Source organism: Leopardus geoffroyi, chromosome A3, assembly GCF_018350155.1.
Source record: "Leopardus geoffroyi isolate Oge1 chromosome A3, O.geoffroyi_Oge1_pat1.0, whole genome shotgun sequence".
In the NCBI taxonomy this organism is placed as follows: Eukaryota; Metazoa; Chordata; class Mammalia; order Carnivora; family Felidae; genus Leopardus; species Leopardus geoffroyi.
In genome coordinates, this window is record NC_059336.1 from 78,620,917 (window position 1) to 78,645,154 (window position 24,238).

General features: G+C 45.1%; 1 protein-coding gene across 8 annotated transcripts in view; it reads right to left on the minus strand.

Annotated features, from left to right (window-relative positions):
* The window catches only part of BCL11A (BAF chromatin remodeling complex subunit BCL11A), a 100,718-nt gene that overhangs the window by 58,660 nt on the left and 17,820 nt on the right, over positions 1-24,238 (minus strand). The window contains exon 1 of one of the 8 annotated variants that reach the window (XM_045446135.1): positions 17,224-18,137. The exons of the other annotated variants lie outside the window; for them this stretch is intronic. Within the exon in view, the coding sequence (XP_045302091.1) occupies positions 17,224-17,296 (73 nt within the window). The 5' untranslated portion in view covers positions 17,297-18,137. Of the gene's footprint in view, positions 1-17,223; positions 18,138-24,238 lie in introns of those variants that run through there. 8 annotated transcript variants of the gene reach the window in all.

The window sequence follows — 24,238 nt, forward strand, 5'->3', positions numbered from 1 at the left end:
CAGTCAACGAATTTTCCAAGCCACAGAAAAGCTGTAATAAGTTGAAAATGCAGTAGGCACAGAAGAAGCTCGTAATATAAGACACTGGTGGGGAGGAGTGTCACTAATTCTCTTCCAAGCTTTGTGCACTTTGTTTCCACGGAGGCAAAAGAACAGGAAGAACGGTAAAGGGAGTGAGAATTTTCTTTCAAAACAAACAAATAAATAAGAATATGAGGTGCTTCACTCACTGCCCCCAACTCACCAAGCTGGCCTGCCAGTAACTGGGACAGGCATTCAAATGCCTTAGAAAGGATATGGCTCAGTGCTTAGTACTAACTGGGCCAAAGATACAGTAAGTCTTCCCAGGATACACAAGTGTCTCAGGGCCTTCCAAATGAATATGTGTGCAGCGACCTGGGGCCACAACTTTATCCAGACAACTTGGAAGGCTAAGAAACACTTGATGTGGGAGCTGCAAAGGAAGCTTTATGCTCAACCTTTCCTGGGGAGCTGTGAGAAGAGGAAGCCTACTTACGCAGGATGCTTTAAAGGGGGCAATTCAGAGGCACCTAGATTCCCGCCTATAAATGTTGAGTAGCCAAAGGCAGCCCCTTGACGTGCTAGAAAAACTATGGGTTGGGGACTCAGGAAAACCTAATCGGGATGGTGGCTAAGCTGTGCTAAGTAGTTAGGTGGCCCGGACCAGTCCCTTGTCCTCTCCTGGACCGTGGGCTTTCCATTTTTGGGCTGCATGTCTGTGTCTGACCCTCAGGCAGAAAGAATTTGTCCCCCATGCCTACACACACACTCATCTTCCAAATGAGAACCCTTCATGAGAGGAAACTTGCCTAGTCTTGCTCACCTCTGCAGGTCTAGCACCTGATACAGTGCTGGGCACAGAGCAAGTGTTCAATAAACACATGTTGAATTGCAAAATGAGATTAGATGGTATCTGCCTCTCCCCTCAGCTCTAATTCTTTGGCCCTGCGAAAACAAAAGCCCTGAAGAACTCCATGTTGTTTATCTAATTTAAGAGGCTTCAGTGAGGTAGGCATCAGGGCATCCCCATCACTTGAGATTGGTTCAGTGCCTGGAGAGGTTCACAGTCTGGTGAAGATGGCTTATTTTCTTTCAGCCTCTCAACTATGAGTCACCTTGAAGGAGGGGTAGGAGAACAGGCAGGTTTTACTGCAACACACATCTAAAGTGAAAGAGTACACTTGACCACATTGCCCACCCACATGATGTCCTTTCGGACGACACAGGAGGAAGGCGTTTTACCACTTAGCCACCGCAGAGATGAATTTTACCCAAAAACAGACACCTCAGGGCACAGCTCACAAGTCACATCTGACCACACCACCACCTCTAGTTACCCCTGAGAGAGGCAATGTATGGGCGGCCCACCGGACAGTCACCGTTTAAGAAGAGTTTCAGGGATAGCGAGGACCTGCCCCACCAGCACCAAACTCCACGGGCCACCAAGCCTTGAGGGGTGGTGAATTTGTCTTTCCCACCCAACACAACTCTTTGAAACGCTCTCCCCTGGAAGGAGGATGGCGAGAGTAAGGGACTCAAAAGCTAATTAGGTTTGAGGCACCCCCTATCATGCTCCAGTCCCCAGTCTATGCAGTCGACACCACGACAAGATGGTGGAATGTGGGACAAGGAATTTCATGCTAGGGGTGGCACTAAATGGAGTTCCTGCCCCCCTGGGCTCAGTCCCCAGGAGCGTTCAAGGCCAGGTGGTAAGGGACATGCTGCTTCCATGCCCCCCTTGAGGCTACACTGAAGAAGCCACAGTCCAGGTGCCCTAAGGCCAAGCACCCATAGGGGCACCTTCACCAGAGATGGGTGTTGGCTCTGTCTCTAGCAAGAACTCCTGCTTCTTCTCTCTTGTTGGAGCTTACTTCTTCTCTCTTGTTGGAGCTCATCTTCAATTTCTGCCAGGACCTTCCCTATCCTGCCTTCTCCCTTCTAGATCCCACCTCCCTCTAAGGGCTGGCTGCCTGCTCCCATCCACGATGGAACCAACTCATCCCTGGCCACCGCAGAGAAAAACAAAAAGAAAAAGCCTCCTGCCACAACTAATAATCCCATCATACCAGTATCTGGGAAACAGAAGTAAGACCCAGCTTTAGAAGAGAGCACAGCTGGGTCAACACTGACAAAGGACCGGGTCCTGTGTCATAAACACCTTGGAGTTCAATGAGCAGGAGACCCATTATCTCAACAGGCCAGAGACTCAATGCCTTCCACAGACAGGTACCTCTATGGAAAAGAAGATTTCTGGCCTGTGGTGAAGACTTGGATTCTAGATCCACTATCTTGAATTCTCCTAAATGCCCAAAGAAAGATCAGGGGAGGGGAAGGAGCAGGAGGGGAGGAGGGTGGGTGGGGAGAAGAGAGTTAGGAAGGCAGCCTGGCCTGAGAAAGACAGGCAGGCAGGTGGGCAGAGGCAGAGCACAGGGACTCCTGGCCACACAAGCCATTTCCTCCTAGACTTCCCCAAGATCACTTCCAGCCAGCAGTGCTCCCGAAGGTTCTCAAGAGGAGTGCTCTCATGCTGGACCACCTCCAGTACCATGAGAGGTCACAGGCACCCTGGCCACTGATGGGACACCAGTGCTGAGCCTGGCCCTGCTGAGCAGTCCACTTCTGGACAGCCCTGAGACTCAGAGAACAGGCCATCTAAACATAAACGTAAATTGGAATTTTTTTCTTATGAAAGAAATCAAAGTTGTACAAATAAATCTAGTTGGTCTGGATGACTCTCTTCACAACACACTGAAAAGGGTAACACACTGCCGGAGTCTGTGAATTCCATGCATTAGAGAGGATTTCCCTACTCAAATATCAAAGGTCTTGCATACACATACACAAAAAGAAAGAAAGAATATCACCATTTAAACCCAACCCAGCATCAGCCAGAGCTACCAGAAGAAAAGCAGGACTCACTCCCTTCTGAACACAGGCTATGCTCCCAGCTACCCACACTCCCAGGGTAGCCCTAGCTGCCCTCCTCAGGGTTGGCCCAGCCCTGAGGAGCCTCCCCCACACCGAAGTCCAGGTAAGAAGGGGCAGAGCTACAAAGAGCTCGCTGCTCTGTCAAGAGAAAACGCGCCTGCAGGTGAAGGCCGCGAAGGCATCGTACCCATCCCAACCCCTTCTCAGCTTGTCCACAGAGAGAAAGAAGAAGGTAAACTCACCTAGCCTCTGCACCTTTCCTCAACAGGGAGCCAAGGAATCCAATCGAAATGCTGGCCTTTCAATTTTCAATTAATCAGCCAGAACAAAGTACGAACTAAACGCCATCTATAGACCAACATTATGTGAGACATGAAAATACAAAAAATAAAACCCGATCCCTGCCTTCGAAACGGTTATGGTTTTGGCAGTAGAAAATACCAACCCCCAAGAGGCCATATGAATACTACCGATGCCCTCTCACTAATCCCAGGGCGATACCTCCACCAAAGGGAGCAGAGGGGCTGCAGCCACTTCCTGATGGGGGTCAGGCCTTTGCTGGGTCCCCACTCACACATTCTTAGTTAGCTGGGGAAGTGGCCTTGGAGCCACCCAGCTCGGGGAAAGGCAAACACAGCAGCAAGCACTCGGCATGTGTGTGGGACCAGGCTACCTCTTTATTCCTCGAAGCACAGCCCAGTGCTTTCAGGCAAGGAGAATATGGCGGTGAAGAGAGGGGCACCTGGGAGCAGGGTCTGAAACGGATGCAGGACTTGCCAACCGACTCTTGATCACTCAACTTCCCAGCTTCCTTATTTGTGCTCCTGACTTGAGACTGAAGGCTAAAGTTCCCAAGCCACTTAACCCACTGTGAGGTCATACCGTGGGGATTACCGAATCACCTCTGGGCTAGGCAGAGCGGGAAGTGAACAAGTCAGTCTGAGAAAGATCCGGACAGAGGCTGTTCTCTGGGCTCTGCCAGGCCTACACCCACGAAACGGTCCTGTGCTACAAATGCCCTGCAGTCTGAAGGGCAGGCGACCCCTCTTCTCACCACTCCATATACGTCCTGATTGAACTAGGGTACATAAAAGGGAGGCAGGGCTGAAAATCTAGCCTCGTGGCTATAAGCCTGCCATTACTCATGCCATGTTTGTGTGCTCTGAAATGCTTTCCCATGTCCGTAATGCTTTTCATATCATCCTACACACTCGCTGTCACCTCTCCTCACCCCAGCACACAGAAGGGATGTGCTTTTCGTGTGCACTTAGGTTTTGTTTTACTATTAAACACAATGACCAATTCCTATTACTGTAACACGGATTGTGCTGGAAACTCAAAAAAGACTTGGCTTTGCTGGCTCCCAGGGAATCTGGGCTCTGCTCCCCAAAGCCTACGTTCTCCAGATGTCAGCGGAAAGTTATGAACAGCTCTCACCAGCAGTAAGTGAGGCAAGAAAGGCCACTCACTGTATTTCTCAGCCTCCATGAAGTTGTCACTGGGAGAGGAGCCAAGAGGCAGGATCATAACCCCCTGTCACCGGGTGAAGCAGAGAGGTGGCCATGGGGCTTGGGACACCAGGGGAGAACCAAGTTCAGTATGGACAAGGACAGAGAGGAGAGTCTGGAAAAGGAGAGATGTGGCTTCAATACAGTTGGGAGTGAAAGTTTAATTGCACTCAAAGATGGCTGAAGAAGATCTAGAACTCCTCCTGGACACCAGGCTGAACATGAATGCTCGCTCTTTTTTTAAAAAGTAAGCAAGATACCGGAGTGCAGGTCTCAGAGTAAGGAATGTGGAAAACACTAAAGTCTCTGGCCAGTGCACTGCACAGTAATCAGACCACTGTTTGAGTAAAAGATTCAGGAAGGTTAGAACCAGGAGGTTCTAAAGAGAAGTACAAAAATGATAAACAGGTTAAAAGACAATAGATCCATGAATTCAAGTTCAGGGAACAGAGGTTATTCAGGAATATTCAGGAAGGAGAAGTGGCAAGGAACAGAGCAAAGAACTGTAAAACATGAGGGGTTTCAGCCCAAAGCTGGTGATGAGATACTCTGTCTTCTTTGGAATGAAGAGGAAATGGGTTTAAACTGAAGCATAAGAGATTTAAGGTAGAAAAAAGGAAGGATTTCCTGCTATTGAGAGATGTCTTTAAAAATAGAACACATGTGGAGGAGGAAGAGGTTGAGCTGGTCAATTCTCGAGACCCGTCTAACACTGACAAGGTACAGGTTCCCCCACCACCCCAGCTCCACCCTCCCACCCCATGTCCAGTGATCTGGATAAAAATGCCAAGCTGCCCCATTTGCACACTGTGCAAACCTCAGAACTACCACACTGTGTGAGCCCCATCAGGAAACATGGCAGGCAAGCCTGCCCAAAACAGGGCAGGGAAAGAAGGAGGCCATGAGGAAAGGGCAAAGCACAGGACCGTTGTCTGGAGTCTTTCTCAGCAAAGCTCCAGTTCTGGAAAGCATTCTAGCCATCACACATAAAAGCACCAGAAGCAGCACGAGTCTCTCGGCAGAAGCACAGGAGGGTCACCCTGGGTCCTGCTGGGTGAGGAGAGGCTGTATGAGTTGGTAGAGCGAGCCAGCGTGAGGGTGTGAGGCCTGGGCTCTGTGCCAATTCTATCACTGCCTAGTGAGTGGCCTCAGGCCCATCATCGCCCCTCCTCAGCCTCAACCTTCTTCGTCTGTATAATGAGAGGGTAGATGCTAGGACTTCATGACTCTATGTCTACAAAGAAGATGCTCAGTAAATATTTACTTCCCTCTTTCATGAAGGAAATTAGACTCAAAAACCTGTACTTTATTCTCTGATTGCTCAGATACTCTGGTCAGCAAGGAACAAGAGCTTTGCCCTAAGACTCAATTTTAGGGAAAGGGAGGCATTTTTTAAAAAACACTTTAAAAATATTAGCTATCTTAATGTGAAAAAGCAAAATTAGGCCTAGGTTTTCTCTCTCCAGACTTCCTCCAAAAAGGCTGGGCCTCAACTCTTGTCTGGTTCCCTCCATCAAGGTCCGCAGAGCTCCCCAACTGTATAAGGAAGGCAGCGGATCAGACCTTTACTTCCACATGGGTGTGCTGCAGCCCAGCATGAAGCGAGTCCCAATAATTTTGTTATTACTTAGTATTAATAAAATGTATTTATGTTGTAAAGTGTCCGCGTTAGAGTAGACTCAAGATTATTCCTGTAAAACGACATCCTGATTCACCTGAATTTCAATATGCTTACTCAAGTGGAGAGTAGGAGGTGGGGCCAGCCAGAAACAGCACATGGGAGGCCATCGCACATGAGAATGTCAGTTTCTCACACACACAGACATGGGGGGGAGGGGGGACAAGGCGAGAAGCATCGCACTCAATCTGAGAATCACCACCCACCAGGGGCGGGTGAGAGACGACACAGAAACCCATCAGAGAACGCTGAGGAGATTTTAAGAGCCCACTTATCATTACCCAGTTCCTTTAAAAGTCCCTCCAGAACCAGAATGTAAAAGGAGGTGCCATGGGGCATGCAGAGGACCCAGCAGTTACTATTCATGCTCCAGTCAAGCTGGACGGACCCATCAACATGCCGCTGCTCGATGGGCAAAGATCAGGATGCGGTTGTTCACGGCGGTAGTTCACGGGGTTACTTATCCCTGGCCTTCCATCATTTGAGTTCCGACCCGCAGCCACAGTACCACCAAATCTGTCTCCCTATGACCCACAACAAAAGGAGAGTTCGTTCTTTGAAAGAGCTACAGGACATGTCTCTCAGCCCTTGAGAAAAAATGAGGAGAAGTGGGATTTCTCAGTCCTGACCCTCTGGTAGGTAATACGAAACCAAGAAATTTCTTGTCTCCCACGTACACCAAGAGCCCCTTTCAAATACAGGCTACAAAAAAAAATGTAGGTGTGAAAGTGGGGCAAGAAAGAACCTAAGGACCATGAGAGTTTGGCATACGGATATCAACATCTTTAAAGCATTTCGCAGAGTTTTTGATTCTATAACCTCCATATTGAGAGACATAAAACAAAACATTACACCTGTCAGGTGCTGTGCCCTGAACTATCTGCAGGCAGCTGAAAGTCAGTACATCAGACTTTTAACGACGTGAAAGTTAAAGATTAAAAACATGTTGGAACGCTTACTTTATGCGGTGCCAAAAATGTGTCTGTAACCTGTTAGGGGAGATGGGTGTGGAGCATCGTTTGAGAAAGATGACGGCACTCAGACCACAGAGAAAAGGCAAGGTCCCCTCCCGCCCTGCCTGCTTCCCTTCCTGCCATCCTTCCTTCCTTCTGAGGGAAATTCCTCCTGAAATCTGACAGGCTTTGCAACAGCAGTAGGTTAACCGCCCCAGAGAGTGAGGCTGGAACCACTGGAATCCTGGGCAGATTTCTGACGCCAATTCTGTTCTGACACATGAGGTCAAAGCCACTGGTTTAGACATTCACGTGGGCATTGGGAATGTGCTTCTAAAGACAAGGCCTCGAGGTCACATCCTGTATTCCCCTGAATTACTCCAATGACAATAAAAACCCACTGAAAGCAGAGATACTTTTGCAGGGCCTTGCCATTTGCCAATCTGGAACTGAAGCATTCATGGCTATGCTTAGTTAACTCTCTCTTGACAAGAGTTATCAAAAGTTTTCATCTCCCTCCTTTCCCCTTTCTCTACCAGCAAAACCAGGTCACTGGTAAGCAATTTTTGTATCTCCTTCAGTTTCCTCCACTTAACTTTTCACTTATGGCTGTATGTACATATGCACAAATATGGATCTGATGTAGCCACTGCTTTTTTCTGAACATTGAAAAATTCAGGAAGCCAAAGATAACATCATATACCTTGAACGGCACGTCCTATGCATAGCAGCCAAAAAAGAAGGAAAAAAAAAACTTTGCAAGATTATGTATGCACAAGTATTAGAATCTTCCTCAAAAGTTCTCAGGCAAATGGGTGCCTCTCTAATTTTCACCCTTACAATAAACTCTTCTGCAGGTTTTGTTTATTTTGAGGAAAATTTCACTTTTTTTTTTCAAGACATGAGGTGTGAATGATGCAAAACAGTATTTGGATATGTAAACTGAATTATTTGCATAATGCATTTCTAATCAGTGAGTATAAATTCTGGAGTCTGAGGAAATCGAGTGCCGCAGAGTTTTTTAAAATCCAGATTATAAAAATAAAGAGCATCGCCCTTCGGTGCAACAACGTACACATTTGTGTTCTGTTTATAAGGAGAAATTATCCACACAGTTTTCTGAAGAATCTTAAATAAGTGATGTTGACGTACATGAGTTTGCTCTGACTCAATAGTAGAAGCACAAAGGTCCCAAATTCACAGGCACAAGCACACCAAGTGCCAAGGAAAGCAAAGACATTTGCCTCTGGAAGAGAAGATTTCCCCGCAACCTGCTGGACCTACAGGAGTCTGAGGTATAAGGCAGGACAGGGGAGCAGCCAGACTTTCTGCCTATACCAGCCATCACGTCAACTTGGTCACCATGTTGGAATGAGCCCAAAATCACCTACACCCTTCCGTTGGTTCCCATTGGTGTTTTCATGCAAACTTAACCCCTTTGCAGAAAAACAGTGACATGGATGTGCAAACAGCAGAAAGATTATTCCAGCTTCACACACTCCCTTCTGTCAACAAGCACAATGAAACCAAGATGGAGAAACAATCTGTCTGAACAAACAGTTTTTTGGGAAGGGATGAAATGCGGAGAAGAGAAAATGGGGTGGTCAACCCCAGACAATGGCCCTCTCCCCATTCCCACAATGGTGGCTTGTCAGGTCCTTAATTGCCCAAGAGCCACCTGCATGCTCAGAACTCCCACAGGTGCATGCGTTGAGCGCCTGCGCACACACATAGTTTCTTGAGGGTGCCAGGTTACATTTCTACAACAGCTGGTCCCATTGTCTACTGCCAGTGAAGCCAAACCAGCCTAAAATTTAATTTAATCTGCTGTAAACCCAAGTGTCAGGCACTTCGATGGCAGCTAAAAGCGCCACTCTCAGATAACCGAGTGACACTTGCTAATAATAGCCTCTGCATGAAGTGAGCAGGAGCGGACATTTTGTGAAAGCAGAGGGGCCTGTGCCTGAGAATGGCTCTGTGAGGCTGCTCTCAGCTTCCAGGCGGTAGACGCGCCAGAGACCGGGTCCACCCCGGCTCTAATGTGTGTCCAGCCGCACGAAGCCCACCAGTGACCTCGCTTTCAAGCTGAGCTGAGACAGCCCTGGCTTTTGCTAAACAGAACAAATGCCCCTTTACAGCGGTTCCACCATTGCCCTGTGCCCTCCCATCTTCCAGAGGCTGTGCCTCAGCACTCTCTCCGCTGGGCTTCAGTCCCCTTCTCCCTTAGAGCACGGCCAGCCTCCTCTCAGGCAAACCATCTTTCTCAAATAGCCAGAGCTTGATGGCCACAGGAAGGCCCAAGAGCCTTATCTTCCTCGACACTACCAGGTAAATGGGCACTTCCCACCTGCTCTTCCCAACACCCACCAAGAAAGGAGGCACTGGTGCCAGAATTCAATTCAACTCCAGCTCCAACTTCTCTTCACGTGCCAAAACAAATTTGGGCAGTCCTTTGCTTCCAGAAGAATGAAGCACGGTGCATAGCGAAGACTCTAAGAGGATCCCCTTAACGATGAACTTTCCAGATACAAGACTTGAGCTCACAAGCACTTTCTTCCCTAAAGGATACCTGCCTCCATCACTACCTCTGAGCTGAATCCTTAGTGAAGAAACAACATCCATTGGGCAAGGCCATTTTGCTCTTGACCAGTCAGGCAGCACCTTTATTTTCAGGAAGATCTCACATACATACAGATGTACAGAGAACGGTATAAATCATCTCCCAAGTGTGCGTCATTCGACTTCAATCACTAGCAACTCATGGCCAAACTTGTTTTATCTATAACCCTATTGCCAACCCTACCCACTGGATTATTTACATTGATTCCAGACATCCCATCATTTCATCACCAAATACTTCAGTATGTATTTTTAAAAGATAAAGACCTCTTTTTTAACCACAAAACCATTATCACACCCCAAAAAATTACAGTGACAATAATTCCTTATCATTAAATAGGGGAGTTACTTTAAACTCTGAAATACTTCTTTGCATCTAGGTCCTGCTTTGGAGGATCCCTTTTACCGTGGTTCAAGACAAAAGGTGCCAAGGAAAGCATTCAGGGAATCACTCTCTATAAAAAGGGTCATGGACCTTGTTCAAAGCCACCTGGCCCTTCAGCTCAAACTCCTCCTGTTCCTTTGCAGTCCCCTGCCCTATTGGGGACAAGATGCACCCTCTGAGAGTCCTCTGTGAGGGTTCTCACCCCTCTCAACAGCTCCCTAGTTCCTGAGTCTTCCTCATTCCCCACTGTGTGGCCCATCACCTCTCTAGGCAAGCAGGTACACTCCCAGTGTTCAGAACTGGTATTTATTTTTCTTCAAAGAAAGTGTTCTCCCGGACAGTTCTGCACAGAATTCATTCACAGAGCATGTCTTGGATATACAGCTGACTAGATATGTCAGTTATGTTCCAAATGGGTTTTCACAGGTCAAGGTTCTGCAGGCAAGAGCAAATACTATTTTTAGACAGGATAAGGTCACAGTGCTTTTAGAGGCAGTGAGGTCTACAATAAAACCTATTGATCAGCCTCTGGAACTAGTGCTCCAGAGAGACACGGAGATTGAAACAAAAATTGCCTGGCCGTTTTCTCTGTAGACTCAGTGGGTAAAAGCTTGTTGGACTTAATATCTTTCAGGATATAAAATAAGTAAGAAGTAACTGCACAGATTACTGAAGTCCATTTAACCAGATGCAGAGGCGGGTCAGGAAATATACTTGCAGCAGAACTGTGAAGAAGAGGACTTCAAGGCAACAAGTGTTACTGCCACCAAGAGAAAGACTAGCCTCCTAAACTCAGTGAAGGCCAAGGGTGCAGGCTGCCATCCATGATTTCAGCTTGAAACTGTTGTCCCTAAACTTGAAACTCTGCCCCTCAATCAGGGCTATGTGAATAGCAGACCCTCAGAGACAAACAGTGTGAAACGGATTTGCCTAAGTCAGAATTTGATGAAAAGAAGTATTCATATGGATGACTTTTTAAAACTTTTATATTAACTTAATGGAATCATGGTAAATCTGAAGATCTTCCTACTCTCTCTCAATCTCTCTCTATGTATAGAGACAGAGAGAGTACGCAAATATATATTCACACACACACACTACGTATACAAGCACTAGATATATTTACACACACACACATTATATGTGTGTATGTATATATGCACATATGTATGGTACATACATATAAGCATGTGTGTGTGTGTGGGGGGGTATATCTTATGATGATAGTTTCACTGTATTTGGGTTTTTTTTTTTTCCAAAAGAGAAAAGTCTTTTATAGGTGTACCTCACCAGTAAGAAAAATCATTCGTTGCCACTGAAACTTGAGAAAGAAATTTAGAAGTCATATAAACACACAGGAAGGAGCCCAAGCAAACGAATCGTGAAGGCACAGAAAAGCCACTGGAAAGTTATTTAACTAGCCTGAAGGTTCATGAGTTTACCAAGGTGCTGGCAATAAACCCTAAATAATTTATTTAAGTCAAATAGGAGCTTTAAGTAAAGACATTAACTTAATGGACTATCACATCCTAAACTTCAGCCAGAGATCTAAAACTTTGAAGTCAATTATGTCCCCACAAATACCTCTCCATTATCAGCAGTGTTTGATTGTTTTGGAGACTTGGGACCACAGGACCTAGTGTGAAAACTGTAGGTATCTTCATTTATCATCTGCTCCCATCTCACAGCCCAGCTCACAAACAAAATATGCCACGGTAAACATAATCCATATATCATGTTGTGACACAGCTGACCCCATTAGTGAGCCCAGACTGTCCCAGCAGTAGCATCCTACCACACATTAACAATACACCACTGATACATTTGCACAATACAATGCAGGGTAGGGGGAGAAGAGAGACTATCGGGCTATGAAATCCTAAACATCATATCTGAATACATATTTTGTCGCCTATCTCTTTGGCATGTGAATGCTATCGTGCTTTCTCTTCAGGTAATAACCGAAGGGGGGAAAGTAATGCTTCTGGGTGGCTACCATTCACTCAGTCTGCCCATTATCTTCCTTTGGGTTGAGTCAGGGCTAAACTTTTTCCTTTTCCCTGTTTGTTTTTGTTAGCATTTGGTTTTATTTTGTTTTTCTGCCTGAGACAGAAGAGTATGCAAAATTTGAAACAGCTGATTATCAGTGCCCTAATAGAGCACTCCTAATAAAAATCCCCAAAACATTATAAATTAAAGAGGCAGTAATTTAAATAAATTGCTTTTTTATTGAAGCTATAGATCTCAAGAGTGCCTGTGTCCTACACGTTATTTCACAACTGGTTCATTTCCCCCTTATTCTTAGCATGTGGGATAATAAAAGAAAGTTTTAAATAATCATTATCCAAAGGGTAAGTCTGAATGTTGTTTATCAGCATGCTTCTGAAAACATCATTCTATACCTAATTTAATGCCATGCATAAATGGTATTTGCTGGACAGTTGGAAAACAGAAACATCCGTGCTAAAAGTCAGTGGTAAACACCAAGTTTAGAAAATGGATTGCAAAGATCACATGTCCCAGAACAGGCCATATGCTTTTACCTACATGATGAATAAAAAAAGAACATTTTCCCTCAATTTATGCTGTCTTCAACACTAACAGAGGGAGAGTTCTTCTAAACATGTTGCATCGGATGCCTTTAACAAGCAAGAATTTGTAACTCCAAGAACTCAGCATATGTAGGCTATGTCCATACAGAGAAACCAGCTTTTGGGGGAGGAAGAAGCAAAATATCACTGAATTCAGTCGGTTAATTGAATTTAAAATACCTGGTTGTTTAAATTCAACTGATTTCTTTGTCAAACGTATTTCTATTTTGACACAGCTACAGTTGCCCAAAAAAGCAAGCTTGGAGAAAATACACATTACACTCCTTAGAGTTTATATTAAAAAAAAAAAAAAAAAAAAAAAACAGCTTGCAACAATTAAAAGACAGAGAAATCTTGTAAGGCTGGAAACTTCTGTGAATTATCACCATTCCATTATACCATGCTTCAATTTTGCTTCCAGCAATTTGAAAGTTACTCTTAAGCTTTCTGTGAAGGGATCACGAGCCCAAGACTTAATCTCCACCGTAGCTCCTATCTTTGAGGCAAATAAAGAAAATATTCTGCCCTATCTGCAGGCGAGCCCCCTTCACCAACTAGATTCCAAAAAGAGCAGCTAGAAGAGGAAGCAGGGAATCTGCCTGTAGTGTTTAGAGGATGCTAGTACAGGACAGGGGCTTAGAGGCCCACCAGTTCCAAACTACTCATTCTACAGACAAGGAAACTACAATGAAAGGAACCCAATGAAGGGGGAAGGGAACCCAAAGTTTCACAGTTCAGAGTTAGAATCCAGGCATACTGGTTCCCAGACCAGTGTCTTTCCATTATCATTAAAAGTCAAAATTTGGTGGGATGCCTGGATGGCTCAGTTGGTTAAGCGTCCAACTTCAGCTCAGGCCAGGATCTCGTGGGTCGTGAGTTCAAGCCCACTTTGGATCCTCTGTCTCCCTCTCTCTCTGCCCCTCCCCCACTCTCATGTGTATGCTCTCTCTCTCTCTCTCTCTCTCAAAAATAATTTTTTAAGTCAAAATTTAGCTCTAGAAAAATGAAAAATCCCAAGAGACCTCAATCCTTACTCCCTCAAACCTGTTTTGGTAATTTCCCCACTGCCTTCATGGAAGGGTAAGCATCTAGTTATAAGGCCTTTACAAATTTTTATTTTCTCTCTCTTCTTCTTTTACTTTATTGTTTGGTAATCAAAAATAGTTTATCATAATGCTCTCAAATGGACTGTCATCCTATTACAGGCAGATAATGTTATTTCCTAGCAGAAAATGGCAACAGGGATGGAAAGAAGGATGACTTTTTTTTTTTAACGTCACAGTTTTTTCTATAACAATTTCATATTCTAGGTGCAAAACAGGATTTCTCTCACCCTTAACTTCTACAAAATCTAGATTGATTCAAATTCAGAATTTGATAAAATCCCATAGTTTAGGATGATGTATTCTAGCAGAAAGCTCTTGGTTGGCTCTATTTCGTTTTTTCTTCCCCGAAAGATTTTTCAATAGTTTTCACTTTTAAAAAGATTTCAACTTTGGATTGTGCCGATGCCAAAGTCTCTATACATCTAATCAATCAATAAATATGCCAAACAAAGCAGCATATGTTTATCCTTTACATTTGGGACGTGTACATTAATTACTGCAGATTGTCTCCTATGCATCTCCCCCCTCCCCCCCTCCCCCCCCCCCCGCAGACAGCAGTGCTCAAAAGGGTCCGCAAAATAAAAATGTATGGGGTAATTAAATGGATATTTATAATTAGAACTTAATAATTTGCATCAGGGACAAATGAGCTCTGATTTTAATCTGCAGCGCATTTAGATTAGCCCGAAGATAGTGTAATTTGATGGTTTATAGGCCTCCTCTCGGATTATGAAATAATACCAAGCCTTCCAAGACAGCGCGTCGGTGTCAGGAGTGTGTTAAAGAAGAAGATGCAATGAAAATGTTTGACAACGTGAAAGCAGCCATAAATTACATGACAACTGTGTAAAAGTCATGATGAAACAAATAAAGGGCTGACCTATAATGCGTCTGATTCATTGTGACACACACAACTCCCTGCACTAATCTCTGCCCAGCCAACGCATTCTTAAGCGGGGAACTACTTAGCACCGGGTACGTTGTAAATTATCACTAGTCAACAGCATTGATTTTTAGTCGACATTTCAATCAGGTTGAAGTAGAAATACTACCCAGCTCATCCGACAGCCTCTTAACCAGTCCGCTGCCCCTCTGCGGTCTCCTCAGTTATGGCTTTGTTAAATTTCCATTGCTCTCACCATTCAATATTTATTATAGCGTTGCCACATCCAGGCACTTGGCCTGAAGGGTCGCCGGCCTGCCTCTTGGGGCATTAAATTCATGCTTACCTTAATGAAGGCAGAACCAAAAAAGAAAACGAAATGAAAGGCCACCATCAGAGAGCTGGCCTGATTTTCAAGAGAATGGGGAGAAAACTAGAGGGGAAAAATAGGACCTCTAAAGCAATGGTACTCCTTTTATCATTTCTGCTTTTCAATCTAGGAGTCCCAGGAACAAAATTCAGAACTTCTCTTTTGGGGTGATCAGGAATACCGCTATGGTCCTGAACCTGGGGCAGATAGGGACAATGTGGAGAACCAGGGGAAAAGGCAAGGGGCAAGGAAGCAAGGATCCAGTAGTCCCAGGGCAGCATGAGAATTGAAACGTAAGGCTTGGAGTTCTTTACCCACATGTATTCTCAGCAGCCACCTCCATCCCTACCCCCAACTCAGAAGACGGCCTGAATCCATGCCGATGACAACCCCTTGGTTGAACAACTTCCCTCGGTTCAAATAGAATAGAAGAGCATACCAGGTGAGCAGAACTCCCAGCCAACCCTTGTCACTGCGGAAGCCAACTCTTCAGTTCCCCCATGGGACCTCTGCACACAGTAGGCGCCTCCAAACTACCCAATGGACTCTGAAACTATATAAATGGTGGTTGATGGTGGCCCAGCCAATTCAAAAGGATGGGTAATTAAAGGAAAACCCTGACATTTGGTTTCGGAATACATTATGTAATCCCTCTGCAATGAACCTCAGGTCTTGCTTCAGCAAATATTAATGGTGTCAGAGCAGCCTGCGGAGTGACTGGGGGAGGCCACCATGCACTTGAAAACTTGCCTCAGGGAAAGCCACATGTGGATCATATGGAGTTGTTGACTGTAGTTTCCATTCAAAAATTTTCTCAGGTCCCCTAGCATGCTTTCCAGACTTGCCTTACCACAGCACTTGCTCAGCTAGAAATGAAAACCTCATAGAAGCAGATTATTAACCCCCCAGCACTCCCTACATACACATATTCACACACACACACACACACACACACTCCCATACTCTCCCCCTCAGAGTATAATTCTGATTATCCCCCTCCCCCCTTTAAGGTGTGGTCAGTGCAGCGAACGTCAGAGAGACAAGAGAACAGAAATGCTGAAAGCCAGGGGGTTCACCAGCCCTTAAAAGTCCTAGCTTGGTTTCTTGGTCAGCCTACTGCCATCTCCTAACCAAGTCACACACAAATAGGAAACCTGCTTCCTGTTCTTCACAGGACCCTCACCCCATTTCTGGCTTACTCTGGACAGATGGAGAAGTGACTACTTGCAAAGCAGAATTCCTCACATTACAACTCTTTCCAACAGCTCCAAGGCTCCGCCAATACGCCCAGGACAGCCGCCCAGGAACTGGATGAGAACATTCTTCTCTTTCCCAGAAGACTAAAAAACTTGACCACAGAACCCACAGGAGGGCCAGCCGTCCAACACCAGCGCTTCCCACCCAACTGGTGCCCAGCTCCACTACGGAAAGCTGCAAATATTTTGAGGAGGTGACAGAGGATGACGACTAGAAGCCAAAGGATTAAACCCTTCATAACTGTGAACCCTCAGGGAAGTTATCTAGCCCTTGGTTAGCCCCAATTTCCTCATCTACCAAATGGGGCTAATAAGATCTCCTTTCTGGGGCTTCTGTGGATGGAATAACAAGGCGTCAGATACATAGTATAGCAACGGCAACTCTGCCAGCGTGTCCTGGGTGGCAAGTAATGTATGTGCTTTCTCTCATGCATGGACCCTATATAAGGGAGGTGCCCTGGGTTATCTCCATTTCCCAGAGGTTAAACGTTTTGCCCCAATGCTCCCAGCCAGTCAGTGGTGAAGCAGGAACTGGAACCCAGAGTGACTATGTCACATACCCAGGTACCCTCCCTTGGCAATGCAGCACACGCCATCCCTCTCTGTAGGGAGAGAGGCCAAGCACTGAGGGAGCTGCCAGTGGGGAGAAGCCCCTCCAATCGCCCCACCTCACCAGTCCCACAAGGGCTACTCTCAGCCGTTTCCACCCAACAGCCCCTTTCCCACGGGTTCCCACAGGAGCCCACCCTGAGGCAGAAAGAGGCTCTGAGCCCATTAGAACTCTCCCTGCCCGGCTCACCTCTCTTCCCAACCTGCTACCCCCACACTGTGAGGAACTAGGTTGAGACCCCAGTTCTTATAGGAGAAAAAGTGCTCAGCCATGAGTCAGAATCATAATAGTAACTGGCTTTTCTCAAGTGCTTACCTGGTACCAGGCAAGTGTTTTCCTGCAATGCTAATGAGGTCCCCAGTGTGGTGGGTCCTGCGGCTCCCCCCATGTTACAGATGAGGAAATGGAAGCTTAGAGGATGAAGAAATCTGCCCAAGCTCACACACCTAGAAATGGCAGCGCTTCTGCACCATTTCAGTTCATGTACTCACAGAGGCTGAAGATGGGGGGAAAAGGAGATGAAAGGAGATAAATGTATTTTTAAGGGCTTATTTCCCCTCTTTCAGCCTGCAGGTTACAAAGACACATAGGTGGGAGTGAAAAAAGCATCTAAGGGCTTTGTTGAATGTTTGGGGTTATCTTTGAGATGAGCCCAGAGGCCTCCAAAGTTTCCCAGTTTCTATTTGCTACAGGAGAAGGAGAAGAAAAGCCCATCTCCCTGCTGAGGCTTCAGCCTGGGGAAGTAAACACGATTTTATCCTATTTTATATGGCCGTTCACCCTGGGGCCTTTTCAAGTCTGTGATGGGAAAAAACACATCTATTCTTGTGTGGACTGCATTTCGGACAGGCCCCCAAACCACTCGGAAGCCCCCGTATCCCCTAGGCAGAATTCTATGAACCCAGCTTTAGTGCCAGCAGCTCCTCTGGTGGGAACCAGAACATGCCTCCCGCCAGTAAGTAACAGGGAAATTCAATTACCTTGCCACTTGTGGCAGGAGGGCAAAGATTGCACATTAAAAGAGCTAAAAATGTCAGGAAGTTATTGGGCTGATGACTCTTGCTTGCCAACACTCATAAGTGAATGCATAATGTCATAATAAACTAAAAAACACAGAAACAGACCAAAGAGATAAGATAATTGAGAATAAAACAAGCCCCAGACGCATGGGTTTGCCACCAGCCCTGCACGGCAAGTGCTGTGCTTCCGATGGGGGCGCTTTTTTCCCCCATCCCTGGCCTTTCCTGGGTCTTGCTTGGGTGTTATTTTCTTTCCCAGCCACCAACAGACTAGTTCACAGGTCTTTCCCAGCAAGGAGTTTAACTTCTTTGAAAAAAAAAAAAAAAAAAGGTCGGGGCGAGGCGGGTGTGGGGGTGGTGGGTACGCAAGAGACTGGGAACGCCTGAGTGGCTCAGTCAGTCGGTTAAGCGAAGGACTCCGGCTCAGGCCCAGATCTCCCTTCTGGTGAGTCCCAGCCCCCAATCAAGCTCCGTGCTGACAGTTCAGAGCCTGGAGCCTGCTAAGGATATGGTGTCTCCCTCTCTCTACCCCTCCCCCACTCACTCTCTGTCTCTGTCTCTCAAAAATAAATACACATTAGAAAAAATTAAAAAATAAAAGGAATTAGTTGGCACCGACTTCCTACCTGTAGGCCGGCCCACACGCCCCGCCCCGGCTCCGCACACACGTTAGCCGCAGCGCACGCGCTCACACACGCTGGTCTCTTGAACACACCGAACCCTTCCTGTCCCAGGCCCTCGGGTTACTGGCGTTATCACAACTCTTTTTTTTCCCAATGGCAAGCCAGGAAAGATGATAGAACCTGTGTGTGTAGCCAAAAGACTGGCCTCAACTGGTTCAGAGGGGAAAAAATTGAGCTGTGTCTTTTTTTTTTCTTGCCTTTAGCCAAAGACCTGGGAGCATTTGATGTACAGTCAGCAGGTATTTTCTTTCTTTCTTTTTTTTTTTTTTTTTTTTAAGAAAGAAAGAAAGAAAGAAAGAAAGAAAGAAAAAGAAAAAGGAAGAAAGAAAGAAAAAAAAAAAACACTGAAAAGGCTTGGCTGCACTGGGGCCCTGACATGCTCTCATCTAAAGCTTGGCCCTCGGCCAAGTTCATCTGTTAATGGACAGCCACAACCAAGGGCTGCACCTCCCCCCACCTCCCCGACTCCTCTCTGTTCTCCTACCTCTTTCGAGCTCCTAAAAACTAGACATCGATTATGTCTGTTCTTTTCCCTTTCTATTCAAGATAAACAAAGTGCTTCAAGTTCAGGGCACACCCTGGGACCCTTGACAAAACAATCTATCATTCTGTCTGCTAAACCAGTCTGTCTACACCACGGCCGCGAGAGCAACGTTCCCAATGTACAATTTTCCCTTTGTGCTTCTTCCCTCTTGCCACTAACCTCCTTTCTTTACCACCTTCCCTGGAGCAGATGGACTTGACCACTTTGCTTAAGCCCCTCCTGGTAACCTCAGAAATTAAAGAAAAGATGGGAGCTCCCGGCTGCCCCTCCCCCTGCCCAGGTTTTACTCCTCCCCCTTGCGTGGCCCCCATGTCTCTCGGACACACACACCCGATTCCTGTTAGACCCACACAATCCTTTCAAGCCTCTTACCACAGACACCCAGAAACAAATTTAATGCAAGGACTGTCCCTTCTTTTGCTCCCTGCAAGAATATTTTAAGTGAGTTTTGTTTTAAATCATATCCATTAATTTAGCCTGACTTGCAATTAAATGCAAATACACTTTTTACAACCAGTACGGAATGTATTAATTATAACTACAAATGGTCAAATGAGAGCACAGTCCCTCCTAAAAATATTAATAAAATACATAATAAATAATATTAATGAAACAAAAATAGATTCATAAGCCTTGGCCAGGGCTTTTATTATTTCACGCAAGGGGAAATCCAGCCAGTGAAACTTGCTGCACATACTTTGGCGGGACTCTGGCCAACCACCACCAGTGGACTCTAAAGAGTGCGTTTGGAGGGCGGCCGGTCAGGGGTGCTCTGGTGTTGGGGGTTCTGTGCAGATGCCCCCTTAAGAGGCTGAGTGATGGCCACAGAGCCCAAGGCAGAGCCCATAACGTCTCACACAGCTTTCCCTTGTGGTCGGGGAAAGTAACCCACAGGCTGCTTCCCCTTCCTAAGGCAGCCTAGCTGTTATTTCAGTACCCACCCCTCCCCTCCAATGAATCCCCTAGACCCAAGGGAAATGAGCCCAGCTAAATTAAGGGCTCAGGATTCTAGCCCCATCAGCACACCGTTTACTGGTTTACTGCACCAGCGTCGGAAGCCACCTTTCCTCCTGCCACACCACCAGGCCCCTGTTAACCTGTCTCCACATCACACAGCCCCTCGCCTCAACCCCCACCACAGCCTCCCCCGCTCTCTGCCCCCGCCTCTCCCCCCAAATCCAACACACCCACCGCACAATCGAATCTAATTAAGATCAGGAAGAAATTTGCATTTTCTTTTCACTGTACCCCCAGTAATCACAGAAGTTCTTCAAATTTTGAGAATTTTGTTCCTCTGCTAATTATTTCCCTCATTTTGCATTTCAAGGCACAAAGACAGTCTATCTCACTGGTGGTCTATTAATAGTTTGAAGTTTTGAGCATCAGAAGGTAGGGTGGGTTTTTTTTTTTTTTCTTTTTTAAAACTATTCTGTCATTTCCAGTTTTGTAAAAAGGTTTTTTTGTTGTTGTTAGTAGTGGTGAATTTAATGTTTCTTCCAAAAGACAGTTTAGCTGTGCCATTCTGTATATTACATGTATTAAGATATGATCTCCCCCTACTTTACTGATTTACAGAACCTTGGTATGTGAATGGTGGGAGGAAGGAAGGAAGGAAGGAAGGAAGGAAGGAAGGAAGGAAGGAAGGAAGGGGGGAAGGGAGGAAAAGGAAGAAAAGAAAGAAGGAAAGAAAGAAAGAAAAAGAAAGAAAGAAAGAAAGAAAGAAAGAAAGAAAGAAAGAAAGAAAGAAAGAAAATTCCTTGGCATAAGTACATGTTTGCTGATCAAATTTCAGATCATGTGTTGTTCATTATTATGACTTTACTTGAAAAACAGTTTGCCACAGTGAGATGGATTCACTTTATATGCTTACTACGCTTCCACTCCCTTTAAGTACTTTAAAAAAAAAACAGTACACTTTTTTTAAGGTACATTTAAAGCATGAACTGGTTTGGATTAAAACAATGTTTCAATGTCCGTAAATCCCCTCAAAATACATTTTTAAAAGACTTATGCAAAGCCACACATGATTTTGAGGCACCCAATGAGACTGTCCCACCAACAAAATTTAATGGTGATTTAAGAAATTCTAATACTTCTCATTTACTTCCTGTAGAATTATTTGTGTACTTGACATTTATACAGTTTCTCCATTATATAACAATCTACTCTGGGTACATGAGATTATGCCAATCTATTAGAATGAAATTTGTACTCCATATAAGCACAAGTTTCCAGTCGGTTTTGACTTAACACTATGTTTCAATGTAAAGTGTTATTATAGCTGAGTATAAAGCACAGCTCCTCCATGCTCACGGTTTTTAACTCTAATACTGTAATCTTTCTTGCTGCTTCTAGGGCTGTGTCAGTGTTTACATTCCTGGAAGTTAAATAAACCGACATGGCAAAACTCCTGGATAGACTGAATAATAAGGCTGGTGATGACTAAATTGTTTACTTTTTACCTTGTTAGGATCCCTTGCTTGTAAAGTTTGGGGGAGAGACAGAGAAAGAAGGAATGAAGGAGGGTGATATGAGATAGAAAGAGATTTACACACTGGCTTCCATATGTCACAAAGACCTTCCTACCCAAACCAACGTGATTGAAGCAGAGTGCATAAGTTCGTTTTGCCGGTTTCGTTTTGTTTTGTATTCTTAAATACCAGGTCATCCGAATTCCCCCTTCTCTCTTGCCCTCCCCCCAATAAAAAGTATGAACATTTTTTTGCCCATTTTCAAATAGCAAATTATCCATTAGATTTCATCATATCTTAGTAAAGCAATTACATCAAGAAAATGATAGTGCGTGTGGAATCAATTATGCATGCAGTTGGCCGGAGACCAAAGGCTGTGAAGTCGGAGAGGGCAGAATCGCTCGACACACACAAATAAAAAGCCCCTGGATCTCACAGATGGACCCCATCAGTTCATCTTACTGCCTAAAAAGTTCATGCACTTAATAATTTATTTGTGTTCTGGATACTGTTTCCCAGCTGAATATTAACAACTTTGAACTGAAGCATGCTTTTAGCATGGTATGGATGGAAGTCACGGTAGGGCAGTGCTAGGGTCCCTCGGAGGTTAAAATTGTAGTTACGTTTCTTACACACTGTTCATTTTCCATCACAATTTATTTTCTTTCATTAAACATTCCTTTTAATCAGAATATCAGTTTCAGTGTTCTGATTCTGCTTGTTAACCAGTGATAAACTCATAGACCAAAGATGAGCATCAATAATACAGCACAGGCTATTCAACAGCAAAGGCAAATACCAAAATCACAGGCTCTCAAAAATCGGAAACCGTTAGTTAGCACCTTGTTTTCACAACCAGGGCACTTGTGTACCTTGAGGGAGGCACCCAGGAGCCCAGAGACCATGATTGACTTTCGTGACTAGGGGAGGACACAGACCGAGCAGCTGAGAACAGAAGCTGGACGAGGCCACAGGAAGACTTCCTCGAGCTCAAAGGTAAATAAGTCAGCCAAGCCCAGGCCCAAGACGCATAGGTGCTAGGCACATATTTAAAGAAGAAACCCAAAGCATTGTAGCACAGGTCTGTACTTTGTAGCCCTCTCTCTTCCAAAGGAGAAGCCTGATGTCTTAATACGCTGGAAAATTCAAGTCTCCCGGCCACCAAGCCGCTTAACAATGCAACTGCCCGACAACTTTCGTGGGGGGAACAGGGACAGGCAGTGCATATTTCTGTACAGATCGGGATGTGCCTCAATCACACACTTAAATTTTACAGCCTTCTCCCCAAATGAGAACGACTTCCAGCCAACACTTCCACAAACTGTACTTAACGTTAAAAGAAAACGGATAAAACATATGTAATTACTCAAGGTTAGACTTCTAATTCCTCAATTCACTAAAGGAAACTTGGCAAGAAGATGCATCATTTTGCTCCTTTCTACTGGGGCATCCGAGGAGGAGAGCCACTGAGGCAGCTAATACACAAAACATGATCAAAAGTGATTAACAACAGCTTCATATGCAAATTGCATTAATGAAGGAGTGCAAAGTCATCATGTAAATTAAATATGTCAAATCTCTTGGTGAACTTTCAATCTTGAGAAGAAAAAACACTGCTTTAATTTTTTTACATCATCAATTTTGCAAGATTGAAAATCTAAGAATCTTGGTGCTATAAACAATTTTCACCTTTTTTTTCTCCTTCAGCAGGCTGACAGGCCAGCCTGATGTGCACCGAATGTACATGTTAATAGGCCAATCAAAAATGCAAAACAATTCGCAATTACTGGAAGGACCTAATGGTCATTAGAATTTACAACTAGGTAATGAACTGAAGTCTGCCCACACCATGCATATTCATAAAGCAATTTAGCCTTTGAAGATTAAAGAAGTGCTTAAAATTCAAATGAGCTTTAGCAAATTATCAGTAAGATTCATCCAAAAAGCAAAGGGTTTTTCTTCCTATGATTTCCTCATTTTTTTAATGCAAAATTGTTATATCTTCCAGACTGAGCTTAAACTAAACATTGAGCTTCTAGTGAAGCCAAAGGGGGCTAAGAGACAAACAGAGGATGCAAACATCGTTACGGACTTTGTTCATAAAACTAAGCCCTTAAGAGCCAAACCTATCTCTAAACATGGTAATTTATCAAAAACAGCCCAGAGTTGCTCACAGGCAATATACTGCACAGTCCTCCAACAAAACAGATTAACACGAGTCCCACCACCCTCCCAAAAAGCCTTTTTCCCCTCAAGTTGAGTCTCCTGTGTAAACATCCACTGTGGTATAAAAACAGCTTTTTCGTCGCCTTGGAGTGGCATTCATTTTAGAAGTTTCTGCTTCCAAAAGGGAAAGAACAAGAAAGGAGAGGATATGAGGCAGGGGAGTGAGATCTGCTTTACTTCTGGGGAGTGAAAAGCCTGTCGTTGGGGAGTTCTCTTCCTGGGGGTCCCCCCCTCCGATCCTGCACTGGCAGCATTTAATTCAGGAGGAACAGGTCATGCAGACATCAGCTGACATTCAGAAAGTTGTGATGTCCACCCACCGCCACCCCCCCCACCCGAGTTACTACAGAGCCTAGTGGGAATTTGGATTCTCGTGCTTCCCTGTGA